The sequence below is a fragment of the Siniperca chuatsi genome, linkage group LG14 (assembly GCF_020085105.1).
Source record: "Siniperca chuatsi isolate FFG_IHB_CAS linkage group LG14, ASM2008510v1, whole genome shotgun sequence".
Classification (NCBI taxonomy): domain Eukaryota; kingdom Metazoa; phylum Chordata; class Actinopteri; order Centrarchiformes; family Sinipercidae; genus Siniperca; species Siniperca chuatsi.
In genome coordinates this window covers 8,478,322-8,500,924 of record NC_058055.1, presented here as the reverse complement: position 1 = coordinate 8,500,924, position 22,603 = coordinate 8,478,322, and the positions used below count along the sequence as shown (strand labels likewise).

General features: G+C 40.2%; 1 protein-coding gene across 1 annotated transcript in view; it reads left to right on the top strand.

The window, feature by feature from the left end:
• LOC122888572 (protocadherin alpha-C2-like) overlaps positions 1 to 22,603 on the top strand; it is a 24,175-nt gene continuing 1,572 nt past the window's right edge. The window contains exons 1-4 of the mRNA XM_044223194.1: positions 1 to 2,826; positions 5,844 to 5,902; positions 9,939 to 10,024; positions 19,786 to 22,603. The exon at positions 19,786 to 22,603 is cut by the window's right edge and continues 1,572 nt beyond it. Of these exons, the coding sequence (XP_044079129.1) occupies positions 286 to 2,826; positions 5,844 to 5,902; positions 9,939 to 10,024; positions 19,786 to 20,099 (3,000 nt within the window). The 5' untranslated portion in view covers positions 1 to 285 and the 3' untranslated portion in view covers positions 20,100 to 22,603. The remainder of the gene's footprint in view (positions 2,827 to 5,843; positions 5,903 to 9,938; positions 10,025 to 19,785) is intronic.

Here is a 22,603-nt window from a genome sequence, read left to right as displayed (position 1 = left end):
ATTTCGACAGTCTTGACGGATCTCACAGCTCCAGCGGCAGGGAAACACACCCGTCAGCAGCGCGCATTGGAGACAAAAAAAGCGCATCACGGACAAAGGAAATATGGGTGCGCTGGAGAGAATTCACCTCAGCCGGGTAACACAATGGATGAGCCGCTTCTGTTTCATTTACCGGGAGACCAATTAGCCCACCTTAATGAGGTGCTGGGAATGGGATGCAAGATACTGCAAGCTAAAAAGGCGGAAGGCTGCGTTTAATCCGTCTGCGGATCCTATGAGCTTGCAATGGCTGTGGCGGGGATATGCAACTGGATAGGGAATAATGTGCCTTTTTATTTTGTTATATTTTCCTTATTTTGTGGCCTTTCATTCGGACAATTGCAATATTCGATTACGGAAGAACTAGAAAATGGGGCACTGGTCGGTGATCTGGCGCATGACTTGGGGCTGGATATTCGAAAGCTCGCGACTCGAAAAATTAAGGTAACGTCCAACAGCGGTAAACGCTATGTGATTGTCAACCCCAAAAATGGGAAATTACTTGTCAATGAAAGGATCGACAGGGAGGCACTGTGTGATTTATCCAGCACCTGCCTGATTAATCTGGAGGTGCTGGTCGAAAACCCCACTGAGGTGCACCATGTCGAGGTGGAGATTGTGGATGCCAATGACAATGCGCCGCAGTTCCCCAGAGACGAGTATCAACTGGAAATCACAGAATCTGCTTTGCCAGGGTCTCGTTACCCAATTGAAAACGCTCAAGATCCAGACATTGGGTCCAATTCAGTTCGTATGTATCAGCTTAGCACAAACGACCATTTCGCGCTGGTGTCTAACAAACCCTCCCTAAATACAAAGCACATCGAGCTTGTGCTCAAAAAGCCCCTTGATCGTGAACAGACGCCTTACCACCAGTTAATTCTAAGTGCTGTGGATGGTGGGACGCCAGAGAAAACAGGCACGGCTAAAATCAATGTCCGGGTCCTGGACTCAAATGACAATGTTCCCATGTTCGACAGTTCAGTGTACAAGGTGAAACTGTTGGAAAATTCGCCCAAAGACACCCTGGTAATTAAACTGAATGCAACTGATCTGGATGAGGGCACAAATGGAGAGGTTTATTACTCGTTCAGCAGCTACACTCCAGAGAGAGTGAGGCAGATGTTCAGCATGGACACTAATACAGGAGAAATAAGAGTGAGGAGCAATGTTGACTATGAAGAGACCAACTCCTATGAGATGTACATCCAGGCGATGGACAAGGGCCCTGGGGCCGTGGCAGCACACTGTAAGGTAGTGGTAGAGGTGGTGGATGTGAATGACAATGTCCCTCAGATAGTGCTGTCATCTTTGTCGAGCCCCGTGAGGGAGGATGCCCGTGCAGACACAGTCGTGGCCCTCATTAGTGTTACTGATCGAGACTCTGGCGCTAACAAGCAGGTGAGCTTAGAGATCCCAGCAGGCCTTCCTTTCAAGATCAAGTCATTCAGAAATTACTACACTCTGGTTACCTCAGCCTTCCTGGACCGCGAGACCACCGATGCCTACAACGTCACTCTGAGTGCCACAGATGGAGGAAACCCTCCCCTTTCCTCCCAGAAGACCATACAGGTGGATGTGGCTGATGTTAATGACAACCCACCACGATTTGAACAGACTTCATATACCGTCTATGTGGCTGAGAACAATGCCCCTGGGGCCTCTTTGTGTACTGTGAAAGCTCAGGACGCAGACATCAAAGAGAATGCACGCATCACCTACACAGTGCTCAATGACAACAACCATGGCATCCCTGTCACCTCGTATGTGTCTGTTAAGGCCGATACAGGGGAGGCTTATGCCCTGCGAGCCTTTGACTATGAGTCATTGAGAGAGTTTCACTTCCAGGTCAAAGCCCAAGATGGGGGCATTCCACCACTCAGCCGCGTTGCCACTGTCTACATCTACATAATGGATCAGAATGACCACGCTCCACTGATAGTCAACCCTCCCGGCAACGGCACACGCTCCTTGGAAACGGTACAAAAGAACGCAGAGCCTGGTGCCTTGGTGACCAAAGTGGTGGCATACGATGCAGACGCTGGTCCAAATGCCTGGATGGTGTACGTGCTGGAGACGGCCACTGACCTGGACTTGTTCAAGGTGCACGAACACACCGGTGAGATCAGGACCACTCGAAGGATCCTGGAGGACAACTCCACCTCTTTTGCTCTAACCGTTGTAGTGAAGGACCATGGGCAGCCTACTCTCTCCTCCACCGCCACCATCAATGTGGCTGTCATGGAGGTGCCACCCAAAGTGGTTCCTGACCCCAAGAGGATCATCCGACCTCATAGCACACTGCTTTTCTCCAATGTGACCCTCTACTTGATCGTGGCTTTGAGTGCCACCACCTTTGTTTTCCTGGTCACTGTGGTGGTGCTGGCAATCGTCCGCTGCCACGCCTACTGCACCCAGCCTGGCTCCTGCTCCCCTTGCTGTGTGTCACAGAAGCCCCCTCCAGATGGTGGGAGCAGCAGCGTAAGTGCTGGTGGGGGAGGCAGTGGTGCAGCCGGGGCACAACCTAATAACAACGTGGTGCTTCGGAGAGACCTTAAAGTGGAGCCTCACTACATTGAAGTGCGTGGGAATGGCTCCCTAACAAAGACTTACTGTTACAAGACCTGCCTGACAGCCACCTCTGGCAGTGACACTTTCATGTTCTACAACACAGGACGTCCCATCAGTGGCACCTGGGGGAGTGGTGCCGACCGCTTCTTCACGAGTGGAAGCGGATTTGTACGCAGACTGAGTATGCCTGATGCCTCGCTGCAACTCTGCCCAGAGGTGTGTCATTAATTTTTTATGTGTACCTTTGTCCGCATAACTGGAAGGTCATGAATCATCATGTTTACATATTAGTGCCTTTTAATGAAATTTGATTTAGTTCCTAACAATATAAGACCATTTTTAAGTACATACTCAACATGACTTTTCATTAAGGTTATTGCTACAGTATGCACTGTACACATCATTTTTGTCAGTGTTATTTTGTTGCCACAGGGTGATGATACTCATGTATTTCAAGTTTGATCCCCTCCTGCAATGAATTGAATCCTTGCAGGCCTCATTCTCTTTGTTCAGTTCCCACTTGTATTGTGCAGTCAGCTCAGCCCAGCTCAGCACTCACACTGCATTAGTGTCAGGCCTGATGCTTTTCAGGGTCCTGTGTTATTTCTGATGATTCAGAGATTTGTGTTTTAGTTTGAGGTTGTCATCACATCTACACTAAGAACAGGTCATGAAGTCTTCACTACTTGCTCATTCTGTCTGCAAGTGGGTTTGACTTGTGTGTGTGGGTGTGTATGTGTGTGTGAGTAAGACTGTTTCACTGGAGGTTAATTGACTTGATCAAAGGCCCTACAAGACTAGCTGTTGTTGCCTCTGACTATGGGAGAGAAAGATTTACTGTACCTAGTAATGATACTATGATGAGACTAGGTATTGTTAGTAGATTTTATCATGATACAGCTTAAATGTTTTCTGCGTTACACTTCAATAATACAAGTTTCTGAACTTGCACAACTATTATAGATAAGTGAAAGAGTGAATGCCTTTACCTGCTAGGCCATATCTATATTACTGATTATTTAATTTCTCAGACACCATGTCAACTGTGGAGGACCGGAATTGCTAAAATCAAAAATAAATAAATAAATAAATAAGTGACTCAATAAATAAATTAATGTGCCATTAAATGCACCAAAGATAATATTAAAATGTAGGCATTAAATCATTTATTAATATGCTTCTGTATTTATTTACATTTGTATTAATTCCCATATTTATTTACTTTCCCATTTAATTTTCCATTTTATTTATTCATTTGTTCATTTATTTATTTATTCATTCATTTATTTATTTGTATTCATGTATTTACAAATAAAGTATTGCTGTTTGCTCTTTAATTGGCATGATCCCAATCAAAAAGTCCTGTATACCTGCTTTCCTAGCCATACATGCACCATTTGTGTTGACCTTAATGTTGAAATCTGTTAGTTGTAGATTTAAGGAGTCTTGGTTTGGCTCTAGCAGATATTTCTGGGCAGATATATTCGGCTTTTGTGCTAAAGAGGTTAGAGAGATTGGTGGTTCAGATATTGGAATAAAATAATTTGTTAGTTAATGTCAGATTGTTGAGGCAAAGGTTCCTAAGGTTAAGAGGTTACCTCTGAATGAATCATTTTAATTATCAGGTGCCTGTCACTGGTACATTAGCTATAAGAAAATCTCTTACCAAGACAAGTGTAGCAGTGTAAATTAAATTAACCTCCAGTGTCTGTTCCTCAGCCCTGCAAATTAGATTTACTCAAAGAGGCTGGGTCTACCAGCACAAAATACTCCCCTCTGAATTGAACTGAGGAACATAATGTGCCATCTTTATCTGGGACACTTGCTACTGCCTGAGCAGGTTTGTGTCTTAAACACAGCTTTTCTTATTCAGTTCTCTTGAGGTCCAAGGCTCCAACCCACATGATGTTGACAGATTTTAGCATTAGCTGTAATACAGATGTTCACAATCATTTCATACAGTGCATGTGCACAGTACCTACTCATGAGGAAAATAATTGTGAAAGAGTCAGGCATAATTAATGGCCATGAAAGATCAGCTCTTTAAAAATATGACTTTTTCACCCTATGAGATTCATATGGTTCTTTGAACTTAAAGGTATAATCATCAGGAAAATGTGGCTATCATCACAGGCAAATTAATTGGAGTCCGTGCAGCCTTGACATGGTGGATATCTCCAATGTTCCTAAAATGAACTCAACATTATTAAAAATAATGTTGGATAATTTGAAATACATTTAAATATTTAGCCAAAAAAGCCTTTGTCCTGGCAGTGTATTATAATTTCACCAATCATTTTTACCACGGTGGGTTGTCATTAATTTCCTGTGTTCTTGGAAACATATAAATATCATATTGTTTATCAGGTTTTTAGTGCAAACATGTACTACCAAAAAGGTGTAGTTTCAATATAATAATAGCAAGGTTTTGGAAATATACAGTCATCAGAATCAGAATCAAATAAATCTCCAAAGCAACAAATATGAAAGAAGATGAAATCAGTTAATACAAGACTATACAGTGATCATTTGTGAAATAGTATTCATGATTTATCCCACACATTGTCTTACACTAAATCCTACACATTTGTGATACCATATTTGTATATGATTGCCCTTCACACTGGGCTAAAACAGACCAGCAGTACAGTATAGGATGTGGTTGCCCTGGTGATGATGGCTCTTACTTGTTGGTTTTTAAAGGCAATAATTTACCAGAGGACTGCTGGGAGTTTCAAGCACTCAGCCCAGGTTCATCAGGAGCAGACAGATTTACTCCAGTTATACACAAACACGTACACGTTGGTCTATACAAACACCTCAGCACCCAGGGAAAGGGCATAACTCTCCCAGCTCTCACATTTATAGTGACATAGAGTAAGAGACTGTCCAAAAACTCATCAATATGGCTTTCAGTCACTGCCCTTTTTAAAGTCCTTCTGTGCTTGGATATCAATATGTATGTGTGTGTGTGTGTGTGTGTGTGTGTGCTTGCACTGGGGGACACGACTGCAGTGTTCCTATCACGTCAAGAGCTGGGATGTGTATCATGATTAATTGATGAGACCATGGCCCAGCCTGGCTCTGCACTGTATGAGATCAAACTAAACTCTCTCTCTTCTCTCCTCTCTCTCTCTCTACATTTTTCTCTTTTCTATTTTCCCCTCTCTCTCTCTCTCTCTCTCTCTCTCTCTCTCTCTCTCTCTCCCTCGCTCTACCTCTTGCTCGCTCAGCCAAAAGCCCCGAATGCTGACTGGCGATATTCTGCATCTTTGAGGGCAGGGGTGCAGAGGTAAGCACTTTCCATCTTTAACTCTTTTGCAACTTTTGATCATCTCGAAAAAGTTACACCCAGTCTACACCCAGTCTGTGCTACTACTACTACTACAGTGATTCTTCATAATGCCCTTTATGACAGCTGCAATGTATGGTATCTCTAAGCAAAATATGTATTGACACATCAGACTTCCCACAGATACGTGCACCTCCAAATGACCTCTATTAAAATCAATAAAAAAGATACTGCAACATAACACTGCAGATCAGAATCTGCCATTATCAGAAATAACGGTTAGTGGCCCCTCAGCATCTGTTTGAACCTTGTTGTGGAAATTGCCTGCAAACACTCAACACATAATAAAATAAGCACAAAACACAGAAGAGTTGAAGTAATGAATTGTAATTACAAGGAGATCACAACCTTACCGCAAGAGTCAGTCAGGGGTGTCTCCCAGATGTTTAGTACAGTATACTTTTATAGCATTTAAGACAAAGAACTACAATTTGATTGGTCATCCACCAAAAGATAACAACTTCATCTGATCACGGAAAGCCAAGTGTATAGTATGATCTTGAATGTGCTTTGTCCATGCGCTGATGTATTCCTAAAATCATGTACAAGAACATGTGGTTACACTTAACATGATGACCCCACAGCCCCCTGAGGACCTCATCTAAAAAACAAAAGTTGTATTAAAACATGTAATAAAGTGTTTTGCTAATGTGATATGATGAAAGCTGGAACGCCAGGGACTAATGAGTTTTACCTCCACAAGTCTATCATTTGTACTGAATCTTCATAATTTCATGCTAACAGTGCTTACTGCTCAGTTGTGCTCTGTCTAAATTTGATTTATTGGATATTACTGTTAATTTCTATGGTGTGGAGGGTAACATAATGTGCATCATGTCATCAGGTCACTGTAACATGACATGAATTAACATACATCATCATTGCAATTTGTTGCTGCCATATCGGAAATGGCAGTGTCTGTAACACACATGGACACAGAGAGGCTCATATTAACGCATGCTGTAACGTGTCACACTACACACAGCATGTAGCACAAACATTACTGACCCACATTCCTGGTGTAGTCAGTCAGTGTAGAAAACACCAGCCCTATCAGTGTCATATTCTCACACATTAAACCACTACCTTTGCTTATGTAAAAGCTTAAAAACTCACACTGCTCAGAATGTACATGGCCATTTTATATTCAAGACAAATCCCTATTCAAAATAACAAGTGTGTTGCACTTTGAGATAGATGCTGGATGTGCTGCATTGCAGAGGCCCCAGACAGGGTAGGTCCTCCTATACAGTAAGCTCTATATTCATCATGAATGTGTGGGGGGAAACATCTCAGCCTAGCTTGGAAACTGCATGCATGCAATTGATACATTTTTAGTGATTCTGTGTGGTCATATTTCCACAGTATTATTATGTTTCTGAGGGAAAGCTTGGGATGTTTGTCAGCCCCATTGGTATTTGGTAAGATTATTGTGATTCCTGACTGCTCGGATTCAAACAACTATCTTCCAACATCTATTTTTCCTTTGCTTTACTTAGTGTAAAGCAGTTCAGTATTTACAAAAATGCATTTATACACCCAAAAGTTCACTTTATTAAAGGAATAGTTCAACATTTTGGGAAATAGGCTTATTCACTCTCTTGATGAGAGTTAGATGAGAAGATTGATACGGTACCATCCATGTGTCTTGTCTGTTAAATATGAAGTTACAGCCACCAGCCAGTTAATTTAGCTTAGCATAAAGACATGAAAAAGGGGAGAACAGCTAGCCTGGCTATGTCCAAAGTTATTTAGTTCATTTGGGTGTGGAAGGAGTGTCCTACTTTTTACACACATAATTATTAAAATATATCTATGTAACAAGATCAGCTGAAAATACTTACAGCATGCCATTAATGTCATTAAATATGTTATGTATCCCAATTGAATATGTAAATTAATGTCATCTTAAGTATGGTGACAGATAGAGAAAACAACAAAAGAGGTACAATAAAACACACATACATATTGTGTATTTGTTGCTTGCCATATACAGTAAATGTATGCTGCATTTGATGCCTGACTCGGTTTGTTCAACAAACTGAAGGTAGATCACAACAAATACAAAACTGCATTTATAAATGCAGCCTCATCCAGAATATGCAACACTAATGGTGGATCTGCACTAGGATGGATACCGGTCCTGCACCATACCATGGTGTTGAGCGACCATAATCAAAACCTGTGATGGGGACACAGTACAAACCACATTTCCATATAGCAACAATGACACAGGGGCATATGTTGCTTTTCTTTATTGCTTTGTCTTCCTTTCTTCGCTTACTCCCTGCAATATTTAAAACCGGTTCAGTGACAACAATGTACAGAAAAATGTCTTAATGTAGATATTGATGTACTTAAAGGCCTTCAAGTGGTTTGCTATTAGAAAGCTTTCACTGTGAAGCAGCTGCGGTCAGCATTAACACAACAGCACTCATAACTGCCCAACAAAGGTGGGTGGACCCCAACAAACTGAGGTTTATATCTGTTGGATGAAGGGAAAACAGGGATAAAGGAGTGGTACAAAACTAATCAACAGCAAGTCCTATTTATTCAGGAGTCACAAAATTACTAAAAAATGGCTTTTTCTCCATAGTCACCTCCAGTGCAATCACTTTACAGTGATGTCAACACAGCTCCTCTGGGGACTGTTAACATGGCAGTCAGCATGGTAACCCCCTACAGTAAGGATACAGTGAAAGGGCAAATAAGTGCAGCATTGCATGGCATCTCAGAACCCATCTCCTCAATACCAGTATTTGAGGTTGAACACCTGTATCAGTAATATGATGAAGAGATGAAGAGTTTTTGGAAAAACTAACTTGACAGAAACTTGATTAGATCAAATGGGATGAAGACTACTTCTACTGCCATTACTCATATGTCAGATGATCCTTTATACTGGTTTAGTGGCTCTTCATCTTGGTCCACAGCAGTCATAAAATCAGCGGTCAGATTACACACAACACACCACATGGATGCAATTCACCAGGCCAAAGCCATCAACTATCTGGTAATGAGCAGCACTCTAAGTTTCAAGCAGCAAAATTTGAAGAGTAGTGCATTAACTCCAGATTTTCTCATTCTTAATTGGTTGTTATTTCAAAAACAAGGCTTGACAGGTAGATATTAGAAATGGTTGCCAGGCAACCAGTCATCAGCTTTTGATTAACAAAAGTTAACAAAATACTTGTCATATTTGTCTTTTGTTTAAAATGTAGTTAACAGTGTAGGAATGATTTGACAGGATAGGCAAATTTCATGCATTCTTATTCTTTAAGTTCAATACAGGCATTTTTCACGTAAGACATTTTGACATGTCACAGTAGGAAAAGCACAGCATTCACAGGATTCTACATGAAGGGTGAGATATGTTCTTGTTTTAAAATACAAAAAGTGGAAAGTGGTTGCTATGGAAACAAGACCAGAAGAAAGGTTTTGAAAATATCTATACTATCAAAGAAATCAAAGTTCTTTAAAGGTCCAGTGTGTAACATTTAGGAGGAGCTATTGGCAGAAATTGAATATAATATTTCTAAGTATATTTTCATTAGTGTATAATCACCTGAAAATAACATTCATTGTGTTTTCATTACATTAGAATAAGATATTTTTATCTACATAGGCTTCCAAGGAGGCTGCCATGTTGCACCACCGTGTTTCTACAGTAGCCCAGAATGGACAAACCAATCAATGGCTCTAGATAGGGCCTTTTGCATTTTTCACGAGTTTCACCGTAGTTTATCCTACAAACTTGGAACAGGAGGGTGAAACGAGCGGTATTCAAATGGTTGCAAACTGCAATTTTACCACTAGATGCCAATAAATCCTACATACTGGACCTTTAAGGAAGAAATAATTAATAGCTAGAGATCAAGTCCCTGAAGAGTCAATATTTCATTCATTCATTCATAGGTTGAATTCATATTTGATTTCATGTGTCTCACTTGTTTGTTGAATGTGTTCTGCCTTTCAGTTCGGTCCACATGGAGGAGTCTTCTGTGATGCAGGGAGCACAGGGGATGCTGGTCCAGAACTGGCCCACTGTGTCCAGCGCTGCAGGTGAGTAGAAGTCTAGCAGCCAGGACAGAGTGAAAAAGCACCTTGAGTGTCAGCTTCTTTGGGGCAGTGGTAACAGAAAAAGTAAAAGGTAACCAATTTTGCCCATTTTACTTCTACATTTACATCTACATTTGAACGGAAGGAAACTGAGCAAGATTTCATTGATCTTGCTTCAAAATGTATCAAAAATAGAGGATGTTTAATTCAGGTGTACTGAAATGTCTTTATGTAATATGTACAACTCCAAGCTATTTGTTGGAAGGCATGTTGAAGCAGGTATTTTAAATAATTGTTGTATAATGCAATAGAATGTACTCTTTCAAATATGGCAGTCAAAGTTAGGGTGTTCTAGGGGTAAAGTTCTTGCCCATCACCACAGGCATCTGGGATTTGAACCTCTGGTACCTTGGTTGTGCATGCCAAAAACATAATGGGTTGGAAGCCAGCAAGTGTTCTTGTCCTTGTCGCTGCACTTGTGACTCGTGTTACTCCCTCCCAATTAAGCGAATTGCTGGCAGGTGAAGAGAATCAACACTGGGGTTCATTAATACAGCAGGCTGTGGAAGCTATTAGTATATACCAGTGTAAAAAACAAATAATTACACCATTAGACAGAAGGGCATAACCTACCACTGCCCATAGGATACTAAAAGCTATTATGTTAGCTATTTAAAGGTCCAGTGTGTAACATTTAGGAGCATCTATTGGCAGAAATGGAATATAATATTTATAAGTATGTTTTCAACTGTGTATACTCACCTGAAAAAAAAATAATCATTGTGTTTTCATTACCTTAGAATAAGCAGTTTTTATCTACACAGGGAGGGGGTCCCCTTCCACGGAGGTCGAATGGACAAACTAAACACTGGCTCTAGATAGGGCCTTTCGCGTTTTTTGTAAATTTCGCGGCCACTTTTACACGCTTGGAAGTGAAGGGTGAGGCGAGCAGTATTCAGATGGCTGCTATCTACAATTTCACCGCTAGATAAATCCTGCACACTTCTCCTTTAAGTAAGCATATAGCTAAATAGTGGCAACAATGAATGACTTGAGTATGAATATTTTTTAGATGCTGCATGCTCCTCACTAGTGCTCCAGAATACATAAAAATTATGCTAGAAATAATTTTAGACAAATTTTAAGCCCTGAATGAAGAGGATATGACTACACTAAGGCATTCTGGTTAATCGAAATTCCGAATTTTTACAACATGTGTTACATTTTCATGGATTTGTTTCTAATACTGGTTATGGTAAGTTAAAGAAAAGTTGTTGTTTTTTTGCCAAGGTTAGATGAAGAAGATCAATTCAACTCTCATGTCTACACTAAATATGAAGCTAGAGCCAGGAGACAGTTAGCTTAGCTTAGCATATAGACAGGAAGCAATGAGGGAAGCTAGCCTTGTTCTGTCCAAAGGTTAAAAAAAATCTGCCTACCAACACTTCTAAAGCTCACGTTATATCTTGTTATATCTTGTTTGTTTAATCCATACAAAAAAGTGTAAACATGCCAAGTTCTGGTAAAGGTTTGGGTTTTGTACAAATTGAAGAAACACTGTTATTCAGTAAGCTTTAGATGTGCTAGTAGGCAGATGTTTTGTTAGTTTTTTTTACCTTTGGACAGAGCCAGGTTAGCTGATTCCCTTTTGCTTTTGCTCTTTATGCTAAGCTAAGCTAACAGTCTCATGGCTCTAGCTTCGAATTTCCTGTACAGACATGTCTGTAAAAATTAAAGTATACTCAAGTCTCCTTTTAGGGTTCCTCAGTTTGCCACACCGGCGGAACCCTTTTGGGAGCCTCCATGGCCCCTTTTAAACACATCAGTTCTCTGAGGAACGTGGGGTAGTTTATCAGGTTCCTCAAACCCTTTTTTCCAGAAATAAATAAACAAGACAAGGATTTGCAAAAGTAGTCCTGAAATTACTTTCACATTTCAAAAGCATTTGATGACTTTTACTGGCACACTCGACACTCTGACTCCACTAGATCATATAGATCACATAGTCATTTCACAGCCAACACAGAAATCCACACTTCTAATTTTGATAGAGGAGTATTCATTTAAGTTATTTATCAAGTAAAAATACATAATGATTGTTACAGAGTCCAGAGGGGTTGGGGGGTTGGGATGGGAGAAACAGGGTCGACCGCAGGACCAGTCTTCTTCTTCTTCTGCAGAGTGTGAACCAGAAAGAAGAAAAAACGATCATTAATTTCATTAAAATCATTCCTCATGGTAATTGCTTGAATTATTATTTAAATGTATGTTCAGTCGTGACTGTAAACATGTACAAAACAAATATTTGAACAGAAAAACACCATATCAGTTATCACCCCAATTTAATGTAAATTTAAACCACTTAACCTGTGTGTGTTACTGTTAGCAGTAGGCAGAGATATACACCTAATGTCACCTACCTCAAAGGAATTGCTGTTGGTAGATGTTGAGCAGTTGAATTTGACCGAGGTGCGTTCTGTGACACTGGGAAATACAGTTAAATACAGAGAACTTCTAAAATGAGACTAATGTGATTTATTTATATATTGATTATATATATTATATATCCTCATGATTAGCATCATTTGTATAACCTCCAGTTTAGTTTATGGCAAACAGTTTGATGGCTACAGTTTAGAATTCTGTGTGTATGAATAGGCCTATTATGCATGATCCCCTAGTTTGTGTGTGTGTGTGTGTGTGTGTGTGTGTGTACGTACGTGCCTGCTGGGACACACATGAATCCATACATGAATTTCTCCTAAAGTGTATTAAAATAATTTCATGGTGTAAAGGTCCATGATGATTAGAGAGTTGACATTTCCTACTATAAGTGAATGCACAGTCATCAGTTAATAATCCACCAACTGCTGTTAACTGCTGTCTCAGTCCTGGGTCAGTTCAGTAATTAATTAATTAGATTAAGCTGAGAGACACCACTCAAATTCCAGGTCATTACTCAAACGGTGTAATTCCTATGTGGAACATTTTAAAGGTCCAGTGTGTAACATTTAGGAGGAGCTATTGGCAGAAATGGAATATAATATTTATAAGTATGTTTTCATTAGTGTATAATCACCTGAAAATAAGAATTGGTGTGTTTTCATTACCTTAAAATTTGTTTTTATCTACAGAGAGCTGGTCCCCTTCCACGGAGGCCGCCATGTTGCACTGCCATGTTTCTAAAGTAGTACAGAACGGACAAACCAGTCACTGGCTCTAGATTGGGCCTTTTGTGGTTTTCGCGGCCACTGTAGTTTCTCCTACATGCTTGCAACGGGAGGGTGATCCGAGCGGTATTCAAATGGTTGCAAACTGCAGTTTCACCTCTAGATGCCACTAAATCCTGCATACTGGACCTTTAAGATTTGAATTGAGTTTCTAGCTAAAATAATGAATGAGTAGATAAGACTTGAAAAAGTGTGAAAATGTCTAAGCCCTGTATGTGTGTGTGTGCCTGCTTGGACACATGAACACATGAAAAGGGTTCCTCCAGAAGCTGTGAGCTGAAGAGAAGTGTTTGCTGGAACCCACTGTGGTGGTCAGAGGTTCCTACATGAGCTTATCGGTTGTCAAGGGTTCTTCCAGAAACCTCATCCTATGGAAAGGTTACTTGAAGCACCTTCAATGTAATTTTAAGTTATTTGAGTAGCCAATGGGATATTTGAGTAACCTCATCATATGTAAAGGGTTTCTTGAAGAACCTCAAATATATTTATAAGTTCCTTGGGTACCCCATTGGATATTCAAGGCGCTTTTAGTTTTTACAGTGCATGAGAGTGGTATCAATCATCTCATATAACACTGGGCAAGAAAGCGAATAAGTGTATTTTCCATGTCAAACTATTCCTTTAATTGCCAATATCTAGGGCAGTATTGGTAGAACCAGATCCCATAGGACAATCAACACGAGTGGTGAGACAATCACAGAGGTTGTTATCACATTTTAGTTTAACCCAATTGTCCCTTTTTTTAAAACAAAGGTCACCACACCTACATGGCCAATACAATTACACTTTGTCGATTGCATTCAATTCTATTTAATATGTTGAATTTGTTAAGTTGAATTCATCTTTGTTTTTACTTTGGTTCAGATAATATGGTAAAACTGAGGATTTGACAGAATTGCCCTTTGAATATCTACATGATCTTGAATTCTAGTGTGATGTTCATACAGAGCTTATGTGCCAAAAGCCTGGGGCCCTTATGCAGAGCCACAGATAAACAACTGTATCCTCCCATAAAAGCAGCTGGCAGCATGGAGAGCTACTTACTGAAAAAGGCAAATGTTTTTAATAAGACATGAGTTGTCCTGAGTGGGTGGCAACATTGAAAATGTGTAGCAACACAACACAAGTGTAAATAGAACTGGCCTAAAAATGACCTGTGCTTCATCATTCACAGAAACACTGGCTCAGAGCTAATGACTAAGAAAATTTGGGAGCATTGCTATATGTAGAAAAGCGCAGAAATACGTTGTGTGTAGCTCTTGTCGGTTTACTGGAAGACTTTTGTACCTTTGATTTTGAAACAGTGTTTGGAACATTGTAAGCTGTTCCCTCCTTCCTTTAGCCAAGCTTCCATTCATTGATTTTCTGTCTAGCTGTGGGAATTAGAACATACTGTAGGTAGAGACTTGAGGGTGAAGGGTAGCATCACAGTCAATCACTCAACGAGTCAGTGACAGAATATGTCTTACTTGTCTGTCAGCTTTTCTCTCTGTGGAAAAGAGAGTTAGGGAATTGTTCGAGCTGTACCAGTTCCCAGTATCTCTGTGCCAGTTTGCTGCAGAGAAATGTGTATTTTTTTAGAGCAGATGGAAAGCTGCCTCTCTGGTCATGTAAAGACTCAAATATTGTCTTTAAGCAGAGTGCACAGTGTACTGCAGACCGATTAGGGGTGCATTGTTGCATTAGGAAATAATTTGTCAGGAATGACTCAATGCCAAGGCATAGACATGTACTGGATTGCAGGTTGATCCGCTTTACTATGCATCATTTTCATGTTTGCAGTGAATTGTTATCATGATGAAGATGTCTGAGATGCTACGATGCATCTAAATGCAGCATCAACCAAACTGTGTTTATGTAAGTGACCCATGGCACAGATGAGGAGACATTTGTCTAATACCAGAGTGGGAGAGCAGCTATTATAAGCAATAAGAGAGTAGCATGAAAAAAGAAAGATCCTGTAACATTAAAAGCAATTTTGGAGAGGAAGAGCAGAGGAGACGTACAGGGGATGGAGAAAAAAAAGCGAGGTGTGGGGGGATGGAGAAAGAGAAAGGTTAAGAGGATTGGCAGGTTCCTGCAGTAGTGTTGTTGCTAGGGAACGCCATGTGACCTGTTGCCTAGCAACACTGTCTAACTGATTGCTGCAGCAGCCGCACCCTCCATCAGCAGGGAGTGGGCGAAGGCAGTTTCCATGGCAACCAGTCATATCTCTGAATGGAAGATTTAGTGACAGAAAAAAGGAAGGAGTAGGGAGCGGAAAAGGGAAGGGGACTCGGCAAGGGCAGGTATTAAGAAGAAAAAGAGGGAGCGCAGTAATTGAGAGGAAATAATGTGATGTCTTGCATATATTTACACTAGCACTACACGAATGTCAGATTTGTGCATGTGCTACAAACCACCAGATGGATTCATTTTAGATGGAACCGTGTCTCGGACTAGACAGGAAATAACATAGCCCATTTTAAATGTAGGATATCAGGTTACATGAAATGAGGCCTCAAACACCCACATCTACATCAGGTGTCATGGCAACCTCCTCACAAGGAGCTGTACCGACCTGCTTACCAGCAGTTACACCATAATCCGTTTCAGACGCGTTTGCTGCAATATAGGCTAATATGAGCAGCTACACAGGGGAAGCAAAGAAACTCTTCATAGTTGTACGGACTCCTCCAAACTGTGATGTGACCTGCTCGTTATGAACACATTTTTCACATGCATGCGCACACACAGGAGTATCTGAGATTAATACCTGGGCCAGCATTCTAATTACCAACGTCAGGGGTTTAGATTTGTCACAGCCAGTGCAGAAAGCCCTAGGATGTCCCAAGACTCTGAGACAATATTCACTTGATTAGATGCTACACAGCCACTTGACATTTTAGCTCAGTTGGTCATGCATAGGGAAATGAACAGCTCTAGCCCCATCAGGTGTACATAAAACAAAAACTGTACTGCCATGATAGTGTACAATTTTCGTCATTGCAAGAACATAGTAATTATAGTCCAGTTTGCAGCTTTACTATTAGTCCAGTAATCTTGCACACATTTCTTACTCGCTCAGCAATCTTTGGATAAAGAATTTACCATAATGTAAGGAACAGTTTTAAACAGCACAACTTTAACTATATCTTGTTTATTCTACCATGAAAACTTCCTCATTACTCAACTTCCAATACTCAGTTAAATAGGTGGTAGCCTACCTGTAACGGTCTGGCCAAAACCATTAGATGACCCTTTAACCACTATAGTTTAAGATATTGATTCCACACACTTTGATCAAATCAAGATATTTCAAAAATGACTGGCCATATTTCTATAAAATCTCGAGTTAATATTCATTTGTCGAAAGGATTAATCCTAATGTTTCAGTGAACCCCTCATGTTTCCTCTGGCACCTTCATTAGGGCTTTATCAATTGAAATTTTCTGAGCACATTCATACTTCCCAGAGGATGAACCATTTCCATTTTGGGCACTCATTGATCTTTCTTCTCCAAAATGTAAACTTTGCACACAAAATATTCCATAATATATCCCTTTTTATCGTAATGGATGTATTGTGTATATTTTACGGTATATTTAAACCGGGTAAATTGTTGAAATATATAAAAAGGCGGCAAGTTGCCCTGGATGTAGATCCCTATGCAGTTAGTAAGCATGGCTCTTCTCTCTTCTTCATTACTTTCTGTATTTACTTTTGCTCAGACTCAGTTTGAAATGATTCATGTAAAAATCATGTTTATTTGGAAAGCTGTAGGAGGCTTGCGCAGCTTGCCCAAAATATGCTGTTGTTCATGAGTCCTTGTTTCCCGGAATCTCTACAACAGAGGTGGTAGAGTTAGCAGGACCCATTGAGCCACAATAAGCACATTTATGTAAAATACGCCAGGTTAAAATATACTGGAAGGTTCCTTTAATGACCTCATGGCTTTTCTCTAGAAACATCTAGCTCACTACATGTAACATGCCACTAGTCATCTGAGTTTATGGTGAAAAGTAGCCTGTAAGTATTCAGTGCCTGCCCTGGATTGGGTTTAATGCTATGGTTTCAAAATATGGGGTTACATACAGTAACCTGTAAATATTAAATGTAAAATGTGGAAAGAAAGATAATTTGTAGAGTCATCAAGGCTGTCTAAATAAAGTATTGCCAAACTTAAGACTGAGCATCAAATCACCTTCCTTTAAATAGTGGCATCAGGTAACAGGAAATGGTGTGTCAGTTATATAAAATGGAGGTACATCCTGTACAGCAATGCAATGCACTACTGGCTCAATAAGCGCATCCACATTCTTCCTCACAGTATTTTGCACATCTCCTTTAACTCACAGTTTATTTTCAGCATGTTTGTCCTCCTCCACATGAGAAACAATCTTCCTCGCCTAACCATTGAGAGCCATTCAATAGGACTTTTTTAAAATACCGGATTCTCTTCCTGGGTTTAATAATTAAATAAAAACAGACAAACTATACCATCAAATATCCGAGTCCAATCATAATCTTCAGAAACAGACTAGCATTACAGTATTAAAGCACTAACTCCACTAATGGTAGATGATAACATCTGACACTGACTAATCATTAAACAAGCTAAATGACATAGGTCAATTAGCCACAAGTGGCCTTTTTTCAAAAATTGTATATAAAAATTGTAAAACATGAAACAAAATTGTAAAAACCAAAGCTAAGCTATTTTCCTCAGCAGTCATGGCTTGAAATGGTTTATTTGTTATCCTGGTCCTTCACATGCTAATTAATTAATGTAACTTAAAAATTAATACTTCTATTTTTGCAAGTAGAAAACAAATTATTTATGTGTGTCTGTGTTCCGATCTTCCTGTCACAATGTTATGTCGCTGCCAAGTTACTAAAAGCCACAATATCTGACCTCTATATTCAAAACATCAATCCTTTACAGCATCATATTTGCATAAGTTAATATATGATCAATTTTCAGTGAGTCATAGCTCAATAAATATAATAGCACACAATAGTATGCTCTTTGCTGGAGTGGTTAACAGGGAAACAACGCAGTGCTATCTATTGAGCAGTGTGTTAGTGTCCATTACATCTGTTCTTATTATAGGCTATACATTTATTCTCATACTCGATGAGCTCATTGTAGGGACTCAGTGGGACACTGTGCGTACGGACACTGTATTTTCAAAATAGTGTACTTCCCAATGGGACAGTGGTTGAAACCATTTCAGCACTCCAGCAATGTCATAAATAGCCTACAAAGAAAAATCAAAAATAATCTTTTTGCAAGGGCCTGTGTTTGATCTAAATAAAATCCAGACTGAAAGTAGGTCAGTGCAGAGGGAACTGGTGTGGGCCTGAGAGCACCGTATCTGCAAAACCCGCCCACCCCCATCTTTCTTACTGCCTCTCTCTCTCTCTCTCTCTCTCTCTCTCTCTCTCTCTCTCTCTCTCTCTCTCTCTCTCTCTCTCTCTTTCTCTCTTTCCCTCTCTCTCCTTATCTCATCTAACATCCTCTTACGTTTAATTCTGGCATCTTTAACCTTTTGACCTTAATAGCCTTGTCTTATTTTCACTTTACGTAATCATTTTTCTATATATAGACATATCTTATTTTACGACTTGCAATTTGGGTTCCTTTCTGTCACATCCATGCTTGAGCACTAAAGGTTGAATCCCTGTCTCTGGCCTCCTATGAGAGTAGGATTAAGCTGCTGCCATCATCCAAATACAAATACAAATCAGATTGCCAAGTTAAATATCCCTGTGGTTTAAAGGTTACTCCCCCTCAGTGTTCCCTCCTGTGGTCTTGGCTGAATTGCTGTCCTGAGAAAATCCACTCCAAGTGGCTATTGCACCATTGTCAGGCTATTGCTCTGCTCGCTTTTGCTTGATTTGTCAGATTTTATGAACATCTCAAAAACCAAATAATAAAGTCTATATAAGGAACAATGCATGACAAGCGGGGCAGTTATGAAATAATTCTCAATGACTAACCTTTGTGAAGTACATTTCTGAATGGACTATCCTGCTTCTACCACTTGCCAGCAAATCAACATATTACCAATATGTGTAAAGAGCTACTGTGGAATTGATACTTAAAGGTGGAGTCTCTTCTGGTTGCCTGACAACTGCTCCTCAGCCAAGAAGTAGTCGGACACATAACCCCCTGTAAAATGGCAAATTATTGTTTTTATATTTCGGTTTTTGAACAAATTAAACAAATGAGTTATAACATGTTAGTTAGTGAGCTTGCTGGAAGGTGGATTTTGTTACCTTTGGACAGATCCACGCTAGGTGTATCACCCTGCTTTCAGTTTTTGTACTAAACCAAGCTAACCGGCTGCAGGCTTCAGCTTCATATTTTACCATACACACGAGTGGTATTGATTTCCTCATCTAACTCTCTGCGAAAAAGCGAATAAACGTACTTCCCAATATATCAAGTGGTATCTTTAACGAAATAGCGTGGTTACAGTGATGATTGAATAAAGGTAATGAGTAGCCAGATTTGACATAATTTCTTTTTTTTTCATCATACCTGTGTAGATGGAGAGGGTGGTGGAGAGCTATCGCCCCCAGTGGGTGCTGGAGTCAACAGCAACAGCTGGCACTTCAGATACGGCGCCGGACAAGGCTACGGCCCTCCTCAGCCCCTGAAGCCCGGAGAGATTCCTCCTGAAGCCTTCATCATCCCCGGATCCCCAGCCATCATTTCTATTCGCCATGACGCTGGCCCTGTGGATGATAAAGGTGACTTCATAAGCTTTGGCAAGAAGGAAGAGGCCAAGAAGAAGAAAAAGAAGAAGAAGGACAAGAAGGACAAGAAGGATAAAGGAAAGGATGAAGGGGGGGAAGAATAAAGGAGAAGGGGTGACTTGAAAACAGAGCTACCAACAAACTACCATCCCAATTACAGAGCCAGAAAAGAAAGCCAAATGCATATTGTAGAACTGAGGGAGCCTCATTGCACCATATTTGCATGGACATTGTACAGTGGCCAAACCCTCATTAGACCAGGCCTGGCTTCCCACACCATGCGAACCTGCTAAACAAATGTTTCTCTCTGTTTCTTGGCTCATTTGGCCCATAACTGTGGCCCATAAAAGTCTGAGGTTTATGGTAAACTAATGTTCTTAGTAAACAGACTTCATCTAACGGCTGGACCAAATTAAAACAGAACGGATTTTATTGGATTAGATTAGCCCCCCCACCCCTCTGCAGTTTGTATAATAAAAACAAAAACACCCGAAAAGGTGTACTATTCGTATCTGACCATTGTCAGCTGAGGCTGCCTGTATTGGCATCTCTGTCTTTATGCAGCCCCCTTCCTTTTTGGCTCACCTAGGTGAAGTGGAAGCCACACTAAAAAAAATGAAACAGAGGCTTTTGTCTTCAGTATTATGGAGTCCTTGTAGAAATTCAGAAAATGTGGTCTTTTATAAAAAAGAAAAATGAAAAAGTAACAACATACAGTACAATATGTACCATGAGATTAGCACCTTTACGAGAATGAGGTGACTGAGACAAGCAGGACCACACTCAAATAAAATAGCTCTGTTTCAGTGTACCATAGCACATTGCAGAGGCTGAGGACCTGGACTGGGTTGCACCAACTATGCGCAAGTTTGTTTCCAGGTTAGGGTGTAAAGTAATGGCTTCATAACTGCTGGTTAATTTGCAATTTGCAAGTTACTAAATTTGATTGTACCATGGGTGAAATTCTACGGCTGTAGCAAGTTATAATATAAAGTTTTCAGATGAGTAGCCAATCAGTAATAGCATTACCTTGCTGATGGGTACAAACCACATGGATTTGTAGTTGACTAGATTGGCATAAAACTGACAATTGGTAAATAGAATCCATATTTGACTCTTATAGGACAATGCTAGTTTTTGCATGTTTTAGTCCATTCTCTGCAAATGGACTATACTGATACGTCACTGCTGATATTTTCCAAAAGAGACCATTGTGTTTTGGGAATTTTTAAAGTATTTTTACCACCTTTCAGGCAGCCATTGTTTTTGCACAAAAATGAATGAGCTGAGACTTAATACGTTTTCGCATTAAGAAATCCATCATAGTGCTCATCCAACTCAGTGTCTGGTTTGATTGTTGTTTAATTTACATTTTCATCACATCGTAATGTAGCTGAAGTGCAGATTCATTGGGAAACCACACTGCATTATCACAATAACGTCATTTTGTAAATTAAACACAGGCATGATGGATTATGTATGTCAAGCAAGTCTCACCATGTCGATTTTCATATTGTATGGAATTGAATGGGAACCAGATTCTGCCTGAAAAAGATACACTAAAAATATAAAAACTCAATTTGAAAATAGTCGTCAGTATTGTGCAATTTGTAGAAAATGGGCAGAAACATCCAGAATCCTTCCTTGAAGTCCTTTAAGTTGCAAAATGGCATGGAATGACTAACAAAAAAATGCTGTGTGCAAAAAAAAGGAATTTAAAAAAATCCTGCTTTACTGTTAGTGAGTGCAATTGTGTGACTTTGTATCATTTGCACCTGCTTTATTGCTTGCTTAGCTATTTAGTTGTTACTTAAGGTTACGTTGTAACAGATTTATGTGGTGCTACCGCTTGTGTTTTAGCAATGCGTGAATCGGGAATAGTGGCTACTTCGGATATAACTAGGGAACCTACGTGCAGCTGATGCAACCAGCCTGATGACCTTGCCTCTTCTGTTGGAATATGGCACAGGTCAATGGGGTTTTAATCCCACTGTGTATCAGCACACCCAGTCTGACACACACATTATTGTACACAAACACTGACTCGCTCTGCCTCTTACTCACACATACACACAAGAACACACACTCTCTCTCTTGCTCTCTTACACACACGCTCTCTCTCTTGCTCTCTTACACACACAGACATACAGTACATACGAACACACAAACTAGAAAAATATACTAAAAGAATACACACCCCTTTCTGGAAACTCCAAGACTGAAGGACAATGACATCCTTAATATGGGAGTGTATTATATGGCTGGGACGCAGGAACGTTGCTTGTTGCTTCATTTCTGTTCAAGCCTGATCCCTCTACTTCTGTCTTTGAATGTTAAGTAGCCCTGTACCACTGCCTCGACTGCTTCAGTGCTTGTAGGATTTGCTTGCCCACTGCCTGTTTCCTCCCTCTACTCCTGTTTCTTCAAATCAACATGGTTGGATGACATTTTTCAAGTCACTCTCCTTCAATGAACTGTGCCGTTGTAACACAGTAACATTTGTGTCTTTGCATATTTACACACATAATACATACATAGACACATGCACATATACTACACACACCACACACACACATCTTTTGTTAGGCTCAACTTCAACTGAGTTTAT